This window comes from Dryobates pubescens, chromosome 14, assembly GCF_014839835.1.
Source record: "Dryobates pubescens isolate bDryPub1 chromosome 14, bDryPub1.pri, whole genome shotgun sequence".
Taxonomy (NCBI): domain Eukaryota; kingdom Metazoa; phylum Chordata; class Aves; order Piciformes; family Picidae; genus Dryobates; species Dryobates pubescens.
In genome coordinates this window covers 21,057,369-21,070,850 of record NC_071625.1, presented here as the reverse complement: position 1 = coordinate 21,070,850, position 13,482 = coordinate 21,057,369, and the positions used below count along the sequence as shown (strand labels likewise).

General features: G+C 46.3%; 1 protein-coding gene across 2 annotated transcripts in view; it reads right to left on the bottom strand.

Annotated features, from left to right (window-relative positions):
* Positions 1–12,815, bottom strand: part of ADCY8 (adenylate cyclase 8) — a 110,813-nt gene extending 97,998 nt beyond the window's left edge. For both annotated transcript variants that reach the window (XM_054167521.1, XM_054167522.1), the window contains exon 1: positions 11,101–12,815. In XM_054167521.1, the coding sequence (XP_054023496.1) occupies positions 11,101–12,051 (951 nt within the window). In that variant the 5' untranslated portion in view covers positions 12,052–12,815. The remainder of the gene's footprint in view (positions 1–11,100) is intronic.
* Between the last annotated feature and the right edge of the window lie 667 nt (positions 12,816–13,482).

Sequence of the window (13,482 nt, the reverse complement as noted above, 5' to 3'; positions counted from 1 at the left end):
GGCTGGATTTGGAGATGCTAGTTCTGTTCTGCAGATCCTCATCAGATCTTCAGACCTATCTACTTGCAACAATACCTGTACTGCTGTCACAGAATGACAGAAAAAAAACACTTTGGAAGGGACTTCTGGAAATCATGTAGTCAAACTTCCTTTCTCTAAGCAAGAATATCTAGAGCAAGGTGTTTGAGGTCTCATCCAGTTAGATTTAGAATGTTCCCAGGAACAAAGACTCCACAACATCTCTGGGAAGCCTGTTACAATGTTCAATCACTCTTACAGTAAAAATATTTCTATCTTTAAATGGAACTTTCTATGTTTCATTTTGTACCCATTGATGCTCATCCTGTCACTGGGCACCGCTGAGAAGGGTTTGACTTCTTTACTACCCTCAGTAATATATTTATACATACTAACCAGGTTACCTCCACACAGATACTTCACAAACCTCACTTCCAAGCTGAACAGTCCCAGCTCCCTTACTCTTTACTCACTTGTTAGATTACCTTTCATAGCAATTCTCTGAACTCATTTCAGTATGTTTGTGTTTCTCTTATACAGTGGCCCAACACTGGGCACAGCGCTCCAGATGTGTTTTACTAGGGTCATGCATAGGGATAGGATCACCTTCATCAATTTGATGAGAATGCAGCCAAGGAAGCCACTGACCTTCAGATTTCTGGCTCATGGTCAATTTAGTGTCCACTAGGACCCCTAGGGCCTTCTCTGCAGAACTGCTTTCCAAGTCATCATCTGGCAGTCTGTATTTGTGCATGGGGTGTAGAACTTTGCACTTCCTTTCTGCTGAACTTCATGGTGTTCCTGTCAGCCCGTTCCTCCAGGTGACTGAAGTCTCTGAATGACAGTGAAATCATTCAGTGTATCAGCCACTCCTCACAGTTTAGCATTGTCTGCATCATTTAAGACTGCTTAAATCTGCTGAGTTTAGTGGGTCTTAAGAAGTCCCATGAGCTATTTTTATAACCACTTAAGTGATTTCAGGAGTCTCTTAACTTGTGGAGTGTTGAAAATTTCACTTGCTACCTTCCTGTACTTTCAATTCCCTAGATCATACCTAAAAATGAGCTGTAGGCCAGGTGACTATCCTGGGAATTGTTATGACCACTTATCTTTCAATGTTTTGTGAACCACAAGCCTCACACAAAGTCTTTGAAATATTTTGTCTGTGTGTTTATTTATGATTTGGAATATTAATCCTCTCCTGATTTGTAGAATGGTGTCGATTTCATTAATCTGAGATTCCTTAAATTGTCATTATACAGCAAAGGGCATTAAGCTCTGACTAAGCACCTTGCAAGCTCTCTGCAAATCTGCAGCTGCTAAATCCACATTGCTGCTAGCCAGAAGATGACAGCTTGATTTCCAGATTATAGTTTGAGTCCTTAATGACAGTAATCAGGAAAAAAAAAGTCTCTTAATTAACGGTGTGCATCTTTTCCATTTTTAAATTGCACCTATAAACTGTCTTTCGATATACACAAACTTTAGGAACATAGTAAATATTATTTTGACTTGCAAATGTAATTACTGAACCTGAAAGCAAGTTACAAAAAGAAGATTGAAACACAAAATTCCGCAGTATTGCTTTTTCTGAGTACCCGTGCCTAGTTCATACAAATATGTGTAAATCAATGAAGTGGTTTAAACCTTTAGAAATTTAAATATGGGTTATTATTCAGTTTTAGTACATATATTGCTTGCTTTGGGTTTTTAAAAAATTGGCTAAACTAGTTTATTGACAGAAGTCCTGTGTTGCAGACAGAAAACAGAGCTCATCTCAAATATTCTTCTTTGTTGCACATCATCCAAAGAGTTCTTCAGTAAATGACAATTGGATGGACCGTTTGTAAATTTGCTAAGGAAGTTAGTATGTTTTGGTGCTATGGAAAGCAGTTTGGTCTTGGAGTCACTGGGGAAGGGAAGGGAAGGGAAGGGAAGGGAAGGGAAGGGAAGGGAAGGGAAGGGAAGGGAAGGGAAGGGAAGGGAAGGGAAGGGAAGGGAAGGGAAGGGAAGGGAAGGGAAGGGAAGGGAAGGGAAGGGAAGGGAAGGGAAGGGAAGGGAAGGGAAGGGAAGGGAAGGGAAGGGAAGGGAAGGGAAGGGAAGGGAAGGGAAGGGAAGGGAAGGGAAGGGAAGGGAAGGGAAGGGAAGGGAAGGGAAGGGAAGGGAAGGGAAGGGACCGACAGCAATCATCTACTCCAACTGCCTGACCCCTTCAGGGCTGACCAAAAGCTAAAGCATGTTACTAAGGTCATTGTCCTCCTAAACACTGACAAGACTGGGGCAACAACTGCCTCTCTAGGAAGCCTATTCCAGTGTTTGACCACCCTCTTGGTAAAGAAATGCTGCTTAATGTCCAGTCTAAGCCTCCACAGTACCATTTTAAACCATTCCCACATATCCAATTACGGGTACCAGGCAGAAAAGATCAGCACCATCCTCTCCACTTTTCCTCCTCAGGAAGCTGTACAGAGCAGCCCCCTTATCACCAAACTAGACAAACTCAGAGTCCTTAGTCACTTCTCACAGGACATGCCTTCCAGCCCTTAAGAGAATTGTGTGTAACCAATTCTTTTAAAAAAGCTATCTGCAAACATTCCTACCACATGCAATGCATTCACTGTTCAACAAAAATGTATGCTGCTGACAGCAGCCCATACAGGATTCCTCTTTTGATGCACCAAGGAAAGCAATGGGCATGTTTGCACAAAAATCTCAAAACAACTGAATCTAAAAATCATAAATTAGGGCAACTGAGAAAAGCAAATTTTCAAATCAAATGAAGCACAGAAATACTAAGCAATGTGTGTGGGTCAGCACAGGTCAGTGATAAATTTAGTGATGAAATGGGAATGATCTTCATTCCCTGTTCCTAGATGAAAATTGTGATGAATAACATTCCTTCCTCTAAAAGAATAAGCATGCCTGGCACATTAAATTAGATCCATACTGAGCATATGTAGGATTATTTCAATGCCAATTATAACACTATTATGCATATGAAGATAATTAATACTAATAAGCATTAGAGATACTTTCATATGCAACGGGGAATCTTAGGATGAAAGAATGTGTACATCTAGACCTTGCACAGTTAAGTAACTTCCAAAAAGATCCAAGTAACTTCTGTACCTAAGATTGCTACTTCATTTATACAACACCTGGTACACGGTGTAATATCATGCAATTTTTTCTGTGATGATTGATTGTCCTGGTTATTATTATTTCTTATTTGCATTGCGATGATACTTCTGGATTGATGGATGCGGCCCCTACTGTGACAGAACTAAAGCAAGCAGCACAGACTAGATAACTCCATCCCTGAGTAGCTCCCAGGTAAACAAAGCAGCAGAGTTTGAGCAAAGGAGAAATAAGAAAATGCCCGTAGATCAGACCCCTGCAAACAAAAGAACTGATTTTTCTAATTAGAAGTCTGCAACTGTTGAATGCTTCCACTGATTTCAGAAAGGAAAGAGTTCTGCATTTTATTTTTAAGTGATTGTGCTATTAAAAACCAAAGATACAAAGCTGCAAAGTAGTGATTAAATCAAAACTGGAAAAGAAGATTGAGGTAAGATAATTAAATCATTAAACTCATAAACCCAACATTTCATTTATACTGAGGGGCTACTCTTCTCTAGATTAAAGCTGAGAACATCATGTAAAATTATAACGCTGACACCAGACTGTTTAGGAGAAGTACAGTTATTTGTTGGGGGTTTGAAAAAAGATCAGCTTGGGTTAGTTTTGCTTCATTTGTTAAAGACTGAGAATGCTTCACCTGCTTTTCAGACTGCAGCAATGGTTAATTAATGAACTCGGCAGCCGCCTTTGCTTCTCCAGGGCTAACTGCTTGAAACCTTGCAGCAGAAGAAGCTGGCAAAGAAAATAGCAGCACTTCTTAAAATAGTTGCTAATAAGCAAAACTCGCATGCTGAAATATTACTCTGTCAGTGAATGGCTGCCTGGCTTTGCAGTTTGCCCTGTGTACATTTCCTGGTATTTTTTGTTCTAGATTAGACAGCACCACAGTGGTATCACTGTCTGCAGAGCTGGGTGTTTGGAGAGATAAGTGTAACAGAGCTCACTCCAAGAGCTTCCTGGAGGAGCTGGATGTCCATATTTGTGTTCTCTTTCAGAAGAAAAATGTGGATTCAGAACAACACTTCCCCTAAAGATGGTCCTGAGAAGTGATCTTCTTGGTTCACCTAAAAATCCTGATGTTCAAGTGATTCTTTATATTGTACTCTATGGGTTTTAATTCAGGTCCCTAAATCAAACTGTAGGGAGTCAGTGAGTTGCTAAGATCCTGAGTTACAAGAAATGCTAAGTACACAGCACTCTTTGTGCTCATTCCTTTCTGACCAGCCAGGTCTCTTTTATTCTCGATTTGAATGAGTGAGACTGGTACCAAAATGCTCAAGATCCATTGCACCACTGCCTCAGATGATTTACATTCATCTCCTTCCTTGGGCCAGATTGCAACTCTACATCCCCTTCTGCACTGGGGCTGGATTCAAGCTGCACTGCAGCAAGAACTGAGCAAGTGGAACAGAGTTTGTGTCTGAAGGAAGAGCTAGATTAAAAAAAAAAAAAATCAGTAGCCACAAAGAAAGGTCCTCATGCAGCTCATCTGCAGACACTTGACTACAAAAGTTTAAGCCAGAAATCCACACTGAATGCCACCATGCTCTTACAATTCTTTACACAACATGCAAAAAATAATCTAATGTCTCAGTCTGAATGCAAAATAGCAGTGTGATGAAGAGAGCTACATAGGAGGGAACTATGAAAGACTTGGAATATGTCTTAAACTTTGAGAGACTTGACGTTTTTCCCCTATATGTGGGCTTCTCAGCCCCAAGTCTCCTCCTTCACCCCAAGGGCACAGACTATAACCTTTTGTTCAAATACTGAACAGGTACCGCCATTGTCATTTAAAATGGCTATATATGTTCTGTACAGCAGCTCAATGACTGAAGGCTGAGCCTTACTCAATCCCTCTCTAGGAAATGCCCTCCTTGTAGGCTGCATTTGCTTTTAAGGAGCTGAAGGGGCAGAGAGGGAGAGAAATTCTCTGGGGAAGCTGCACCACTCTGAAAAAGAGATTCAAGATTCACCAGGTCAGAGGGAAGGGAGCAGATCATATATTCTGCTGGTAGCAACACATGCCTGAAGGAATGATTTAATAGCATTATATAAAACACTAAAATGTTCAGCAAGGACACCACCAGACATGAATTCCTTGACCAGCTTTTACAGTCAGAATAATTCTTTCTTTCTTGTTTTGGCCTGCTACATCTTAACCTTTTATATTTCCTGAAGAGCAGCTGTAGTAGGAACGGGGGAAGGTTTGCTATGGAAACACTCTGGTGAGGTAAGAGAGGTAGATTTCAATCCCATGTAGGGAAAAGGAGATTTAGACCTTGGTTTGTAACATCCCAGAAACATCTTCATCACCACATTTGTTACGCAGTGAAAGAGCACAATCCCCTTCTCATCTGGCAAACACTGTGTGTGCAGTACAACTGCAAAATGTGTTCCCACTAGAACAGTGTTTTGATCCTGGCTAGGCTGAATGGTAACTTTGAGTCATTGAGGCACTTCACAGGATGCTTAGAAATAGAAATGTAGTTAGGTGCAAGAAGACTGCACTCAAAGAAATATGATGTTAACAAGGTGTCTGAAAGGATGGGATGCTAGCTAGGCAGGAGCTGAGTAAGGGTTTTCAGGTTTGAAATGACCATTCACCTAAGCATCACATTAAAAGCTTCATTCCTTTCTGTTTACTGAATTTCATCATTTACATGAAAGACTTTTTTCCTTGTGCTTAGAAAGACATTCTGGAAATAAGGAAAATGCAGGAAGCAATGCTTCCACCCCTCATCTTCTCTGCCCTCTGTAAAGAGAATAATCCATTAAACAGTCCTCATATTGCCCTCTTCTCTGTCCTGTTCAGATCACGTCATTGACAGGGTTGAGAAGTGCAGTAAGAGGATGGAATGGGGATGTTTATCCCCTTCAGTCTTATGTACAGGCTAATAAGGATCATTCCAGCATGATCTGCTGTTAACTGTCATTTCTAAGGGTGCTACTCTGGTGTGTGATTATTTCACATGAGATGCTGCTATTTTAGAGTGTATACCTCTTTCTAGGCCATGAGAAGCAATGAGCAAGCAATAAACAAAATTTTAAAAGCAATGCAGAAATATCCTGACAGCAGGAAAAATGTCTCTAGCAAAGAAATTTTCAATGAAAACAAATGCACTAACTGTTGTAGTCTGAAACTCACTGATAAAAGCAGGTTTCATTCATGTTTTGGCCTGAATTCCTCCATTTTGGAGGAACTCTCTGAGGGCAATAAATAATCAAATTGTAAATACAAACAATGCATTTGCCCCACTTAGCACAAAAATGATGCAGCTGCTTCAGAGGAAAGTGTATCAAAATCTAATCTAATCATGTTGTGACCCACAGATACTGGTCAGGTGATATTACAGGATATAAAAGAACACCAGATCATAATCCAGTCTAAAATCATTCAATCAGGTTATAATTCACCCACAATGGACTACTCCAGGTAAAAGAATAGTAACTAATGCAATCAAAGCAACCACAGAGATAAAGCTGGAGTGTTTTGATTCTGATTCTCAAATGGTAGCCAACTTCGAAATATCCTTATGCCTTATGGATTTAACAGATGCTTCACAAGCATTTGGCAGAAGTTTTGAAGAGATGAGTATGTTCTGTACACACACATATACTATATCTATGATCTGGTTTGGGGAAATGTATAGCTGAAATATGCACGTAAAAGCTGTCAGTTGCTGTTGTATAATTGTACAGATTTATCTCTACAGGACTCCTTGTGGCTTCATGAAATCTGCCTTTTCCTATACTGATAACCCTAAGAGAGAACTTAAGGGACAAAAATCAAGCAAACAAAAATTGCTATATTATTTCACAGAACTGCTTAGACTTGGAAAGACAGATGCTAATAGACAAAAAGAATGTCTGTTCTTGGTATTACTGACTACATGGTATTGGTATTGCCCACCTCAAGTTTATTTCTAAATTTATTTTAAAAGTTTCGTTTAATAACACATAATTTAAGACTTGATCCTTTAAGGTATCCTTTATGCAAGTGACTTACAAGAATGGGCTTACTCAGGTGAAATTTACTCACATGAGTTAAGAGAGCACAGGCAGAGGACTAAAACCCAGGGTATGTTTGTAGCTTACATAATTCCAAGCCTGTCAAAATTCATATCTATATTATCATTTGTCTATGTTACATAACACTAAGGAGCTCTGACTTGCTTGTTCATCCCCACATGCTTGAAACATGTATATGATCTTAGACATTTGGGATTGTGTACTACATTATCACCAAGGAAAAAGTAAGAATGAATGCAATACAAATTACACTTTCATTTTGGGGAATGGCAGGGGTAAACAACACCCCCAGCATGGTATCTGACTATGCAGAAAAAGCAGTGCACTTTATTTGTTTAGCAGCATTTCTCATTTGTTTCCTGACAGAATCTTTAGTCAAGTCATTACCAGTGTTGTCTTTACCTTAATTATGGTATCAGACTCTTTTTTTTTTCATGGCTTCCCTCTGGTTGAGCAGCAGCACATTGCTCAGCATTTCAGGTAGAGGTCAGGTTAATTTAAGGGTGGTCCTATCTTCCCAGAACCACTGAGACTTAAAACCTAGTGAGTCTGTGTTTCATTTGTTGGGTTTGTTTTGTGGGTTTGTTGGGTTTTTTTTGTTGTGGGGTTGTTTTGGTGGTTTGGTTAGGGGTTTCTTTTGGTGTGTTTTTTTGTTGCTCTTGCTGTTGGGGTTTTGTTTGTTAGTTTTTTTTAAAGCCCTAATTTGAAGGCAGTCTTTCTCCTTCACCTATATCTAGCATACTGTTTCAGATTCATTTTGAGATGCAAAGAAAGAGAGATCTGATGACCTCAGAAACATTACTGCACAAAAAAAAAAGGTGAATTGGTGAACAGGGGCATTGTTTGTATTCCTGGTAGTGTATACTTCATTAACTTCAACAGAAGGCTGAATCAGTCAGTAGTGCTTCATGCTTGTGAACAGCGCTACTAGTGATTTAAACTGCTTGTGAACATATTTACCAATGAAAACTAAAATCAATTACACAATTAAGGGAGAAGAGATCATGGAACTTGATCTTCCTCTTGTGTAAACTGTTGCAACTTTATCTGTTTAGATAGGCTTATAACTGATTTATACTAGTGTGACTGAGAATAGGATCAGAACCACTGTCCCCATGGATACTACTGGATATAGTAGTAAACTGACTCCAGGGTAGCAAATTCTTTCTGTTCAGAATTGAATTCAATGTTTTCCCTACATGAAATCCTGGTCTCATCCAAATCGGTGAAAACCCCATTATCTATAACATGACCAGACTTTAAATCCCAGTTTTGATCCAGTGTAAGCAGCTGTCTGCATCCTGAGACAAAGCAAAATGATCACAGGTATTGCTACATAATCAAATAGTTCATTTAGTCTTGCAATACTTCTCTGAAGAGAAGATGCAGTGCTTTACCTAGGAAAATAAACCCTGTGATAAAAAGAGTGTTTTGCCTGCCAGATCAAGAAATCTCTTTTGTCTCAAAGATTCCCTATATAACCTTGATGACACAGTCATTTAAACATTCTATATTCATCTCTAAAACAAGTTATATGGCTTTCAGTGGCCAGGAGAGCACTCACTGCCTGACACTTGAAAGTGCTCTGCATTTCTCTGGGATAAATAAAGCCTGGTGCAACACTACGAAGTAACGCGGCTGGACTGCTCCCCCTCCCTGGGGACAGGCCCGGCTGCCCCAAAGTCCCCGTGCTGGGTGCTGAGGAAACAGCGGGATGCGCAGCAGCTGCGCAGCCCTGTGCGCGGGCGCGCAGACAGGCGCTAAGGCAGTGGCAGCTCCCGCCGGGGCCGCTGGAGGGAGCCCCCGGTCCGCGCAGCTCAGCGCCGAGCCGAGCCCAGTCGAACCGAGCCGCGCCGAACCGAGCCGAGACACGCGCGCCTCTACAGCTTCAGCACCGCGGAGGCGGACAGCGCCCGGGCGGCCGCTCTCTGCGCCCCTGCCGCGGAGAGGCCAGGGTGGAGGTGCAGGAAGGAGTGGCCCTGGCCCCCGCCGAACATCGGGAGGGGGCAGCCCCTGGCATCGGGGTAAACAGCAGGACCTGCCGCAGGGCGGGTTGGAGGGAAAGGCCGAAGCGATGCATATAATTAGGAGACTTTACGCGGGCTCTGAGAAGGCGGGAGCCGGTGTAACTCAAGACCGACGTGCGGCAAGCTGTGCGGAGCCCGTTAAGGAGATTTATAGATGCAGTTCATGAAGGCAATCGTCTGGCTGGTAATCTCTCATTGTGCACCGCTCAGAGGCAGTTCATTCACACAACTGGCAATGTAGCAGGCTGCAAATGAAGATATTAGCATCTCTTCTGAGAAATGTCTTTGGTGGGAAATGCGTGTGTGCGTGGACTGGCTAAACAGCCCCGACACCTGTGCATAATGACAGAGCAGTGCCTTTACTAATCGCTCCCAAATAGGACATGGAAGTAAATTAAGAAATCAGCATAACTCTCATAGTTTTTGACCCATCACTAACAACATCAGCAGCACATGGGAGCAGGACATGACATGCAGCTGCAGTTCATTCATCAGCACATTACCAGAGCTGGGAAACAACTCCACACAGTCTGACTGTCTCAAATCCATAGCTCTTAGCCAGGCACAACACACTGGGGCAGCTTTTTACAAAACAGAGTAAACCTGGGAAGTTAGGCCAGGCAGCCCACATCTAAGAAGTGTGTGGAGAAAGGAAATGGACAGAGGTAGGTAGAGGTATCAGGAGGGCCAGGGTCTGAAAGAGGTAGATGTGTCTTAAGGATCATCACCATAAAAACTTACAGGTGCAAAATCAGCTACATCCCAGCTGTGCATCCTGGCATTCATGTAAACAACATGCCACCAGCAATACATTCCTCTGTATCCTCCCTTCTTTGCCGATAATTTGCTGGTACCTCCATCTCATTCTCCCTAACTCCCCAGAGATAGCCAAATGGAGATGTTAAGCTGCTGTGAAATATTGGTAGAACAGTGTTGTGGCAGTCTAGGAAGGGGAGTGGGGGGGAAAGGGAGCAGCAAGAATCTCCAAAATTATGTTGCCCTAGAAAGGCAGTGTTTTCTTGCCCTGCAGTGATGTTGGGAGTTGGTTAGTTGTGGGTTTTTAGGGGGAAGAAGCCAGGTGAGTGTGAAGTAAGGTTAGCCGTGGTTTTAACACCTCAGACCTTTATCTGCCTGGTGCCCTCAGTAGTTTGCATTGCACCAGTGTTAATGAGTACCCTGTCCTAGACATCACATGTAAGGATGCAACACAATGTTTGCCCCATGACCACCAGCAGAAAGAGCTTCTTGGTGCCCTCCAAAGACAGCTTAGGATCTCACACCACATCTCCAAGGGGACCTTTTATCTGATTTCACTGGGACATTGCTTTGCTCTCCTTGCAAAAGAGTGGCATGCTTTGCGCCTGTTCCCACAGGCCAAATCAAGATGTGCTGCATACATGAAAGTAGCTGTCCTGTCAGCAGATCCAGAGCTAAAAGGTAGAGAATCACAGAATCATTGAATAATTTATGTTGGAAAAGACCTTTAAGATCATTGAATTCAACTGCAAAATACAACTGAGTAAAATGAGAGATGAGCAGTGGAGCAGTTTGGCCAAGGACCACTGCTGGAAGTAAGGGAGGGGAATGATAAATGAGCCATCCTTCCCACTTGCCCCACAAGCTCTCATCACTAAAATTATTTCAAGGGATAATGGTGAACTGAATGAGAGGGTATAGAGTGGCCAGGAAGTGCCCTCATCCCCATCCTGACGTGAAACATTTGGATAGGTAGTGGGAGACTGAGGAGGGGGAGAGGAGAAGTTTGCCTTTCGCCTATGGTCTATGCTCCAGGTAATGAGGACCTCTTGGAACAACCTGCACCACCTCTCATTCAGAGTAATGGAGGAAGAGAAGGGTTCCCACCCCTTCCTCACCACGGTACCTGGTTGAGGGAAGTCACAGCCAGCCTGGGAATAACCAACTGCATGACGAGCTGCAGGACAGAGGTGACCAGCCCAGCCAGGATGGCCCAGGTGAGTGGCAGTGGGAGCATGCTGTAGGTTGCAAAAAGCGTGAAGAGCACATAGCCAATGCTGTCCCCAAGGAGGCCAAAGCCCAGGCCAGATGCCAGGATCTGTGTGGCCATGGCCACCCAAGTGACCACACCGCTGTACTGCAGGTAGGTGTACGAGGTTGTGTCCTTCCTGACCACTACTAAGGCACAGATCACCACCTCAATGCCTGTGAAGAAGCCCAAGAGGATGCCCTTAATGGGGTCCATGGGAGCAGAAGCCAGGGTCAGGTGGAGGAACAGGAGGGTCAGCTTGGTCAGCACATCCAAGATGTTCACGACCACCTCAGATTTGCGCCGCTGGCCCAAGAAGTAGCGCTGGTAAAGGCGCTCCAAGTCCCGAGACTTGAAGGAGTTGCGGAGAGTGGGGAAGATCACCCCACGATAAGTATAGCCCCAGTTGAGGAAGAAGTCGGAGTTGCTGGGGGCACAGTCCAGGGGCAGGAAGCCTAGGTCCCCGCTGCTGCTCGTTCCCTCTGGGAAGACTTTGGTGCCTCCGTTGTTGTGGCGTTCGCCGCCTAAACTGCGTCCGGCCGAATGCCGGCGGAGGTGGTGGTGCGGCGGGTGGGGGAGGTGGTTGGGGTAGCAGGTCTCCTCGGAGCTGAAGCCCTTGCCCCCACCGCTGCTGCTGCCGCCGCTGCTGCTGCTGTGCTCCTGAATGAAGCGCTGCTCGGTGATGTGGCGCACGGCCGTCTGCCACAGCAGGCGCTGGGGTCTGCCACTGCCGGGAGGGGTCCTATTGATGGTGTAAAGTTCATCGCTGTCGCTCAGGCACCGCACCTCTGAGAGCTCCATGGCGGTGACTGGCGGGGGGCAGAGCATCGGCGGGAGGGGGGACGGGGGGACACTGTCTTTGGGGAAGGAAGAGGGGGGAGTGATGCAGCCGGGGGATAGGAGGGAGGGGATGGAGAAGGGCGGGTAGCGGCGGCGGGGTGGCGGTCTGGGGGATCACATTTATAGGCAGGTCGCTACGTCCGGTAGTTTGGCTGGCGGCGGGCGGGTTTGCCGCTGGGGTGCGCGGAGTGGCTGCACTGTCTCAACGCAAGCAGCCCGAGCCCCGTTCCCGCGCCCGCGGCGCCCCGCGGAGCCACATTCCGCGGAGCCCGGCTGCAACGCAGCCCCGGATCCCCGGACGGCTTGGTTTGCGCCCTCCTCGGGGCGGTGAGCTGGGAGGGAGCCGAGCCGCCGGTTCGGAGAGGAGGAGCGGAACATCTACGGGCGCAGCCCCGCTGCCCGGCAGGCGATCCGTGGCCCCATCCGGAGGCTGGTGGCGCGGGCGGGTTGGGGCAGGCACCTTGCGGAAAGCCGTTCACAACGAGCAGCTCCTCTCTCCACGGATCCCAGGGTTCCGCTCCGAGCTCTGGTCCCCGTGAGCTGCTGTAATCCCCGTGTCTGCTGTCAGCGGGAACCCTGCGAGCTCGGGCGGGAGAAAAGCGGCGGCGGGGTCATGGGCACCCTCGGTCATGGCGCCGAAGCCGCCGGCCGGGGGCTGCCCGCCCGCATTCCCCCGGCGGCGGGACATGCCCCGGCGGGTGCGCCGCCCGGGCTCACGGGGCGCCTCTGCCCGGTGGGGTCTCGGGGCTGCTATCCATCGTATTTGCTTGGTATGGAGAAAAAAAGGAAGGAAGGAAAGGAGGGGAAAAATATCTTCAAAAAATCCCAAGCTGACCAAAAAAAAAAGGCAAAAGCGCAGAGAACGAAATTCCCGCCCTAAACTCGGAGCTCTGGGAGAACAGCCGGCAGCATCGTTAACTTCTCCGCGGGGCAGGGCAAGGAGAGCTCCGAGGCTTCGCCCGGCAGCGGGGAGGAGGGGGACGGGGTGAGAGGCAGGCGCGCAGGGAGCGTGGTGGTTGCAGGGCTGCGGGGAGCCGGCTGCGGGTGCTGCCCCAGCAGCCGCGGGGACCGGCACGGCACAATCGCCGCTGCCGGAGTGGTGCTGTGGGAGGGCGGCCCGGGAGGAGGCAGAGCCCGGCGCGGTCAGCTGATGCCCGCTACGTCGGCGGGGTTGCCAGCACCCCCCTGCCCGGTTTAAAGCAGCCGCAGCCGCGGCGCCGGGATGGTACGGCGGGCGGGAATTCGAGAGATCCTCGTGGAAGGTTCCCTTGTCCCAAGAGGCTCTTCCATGTGCAGCTTCGGTTTCACCCAGATGCCCTTCTATAGATGTCCCGGGCTACCCTGCAGTGTCTAGCAGGTTTCTCCATCCTTACGCCTCAAGCTGCGCCAGGGGAGGTTTAGACTGGATGTTAGGAAGAA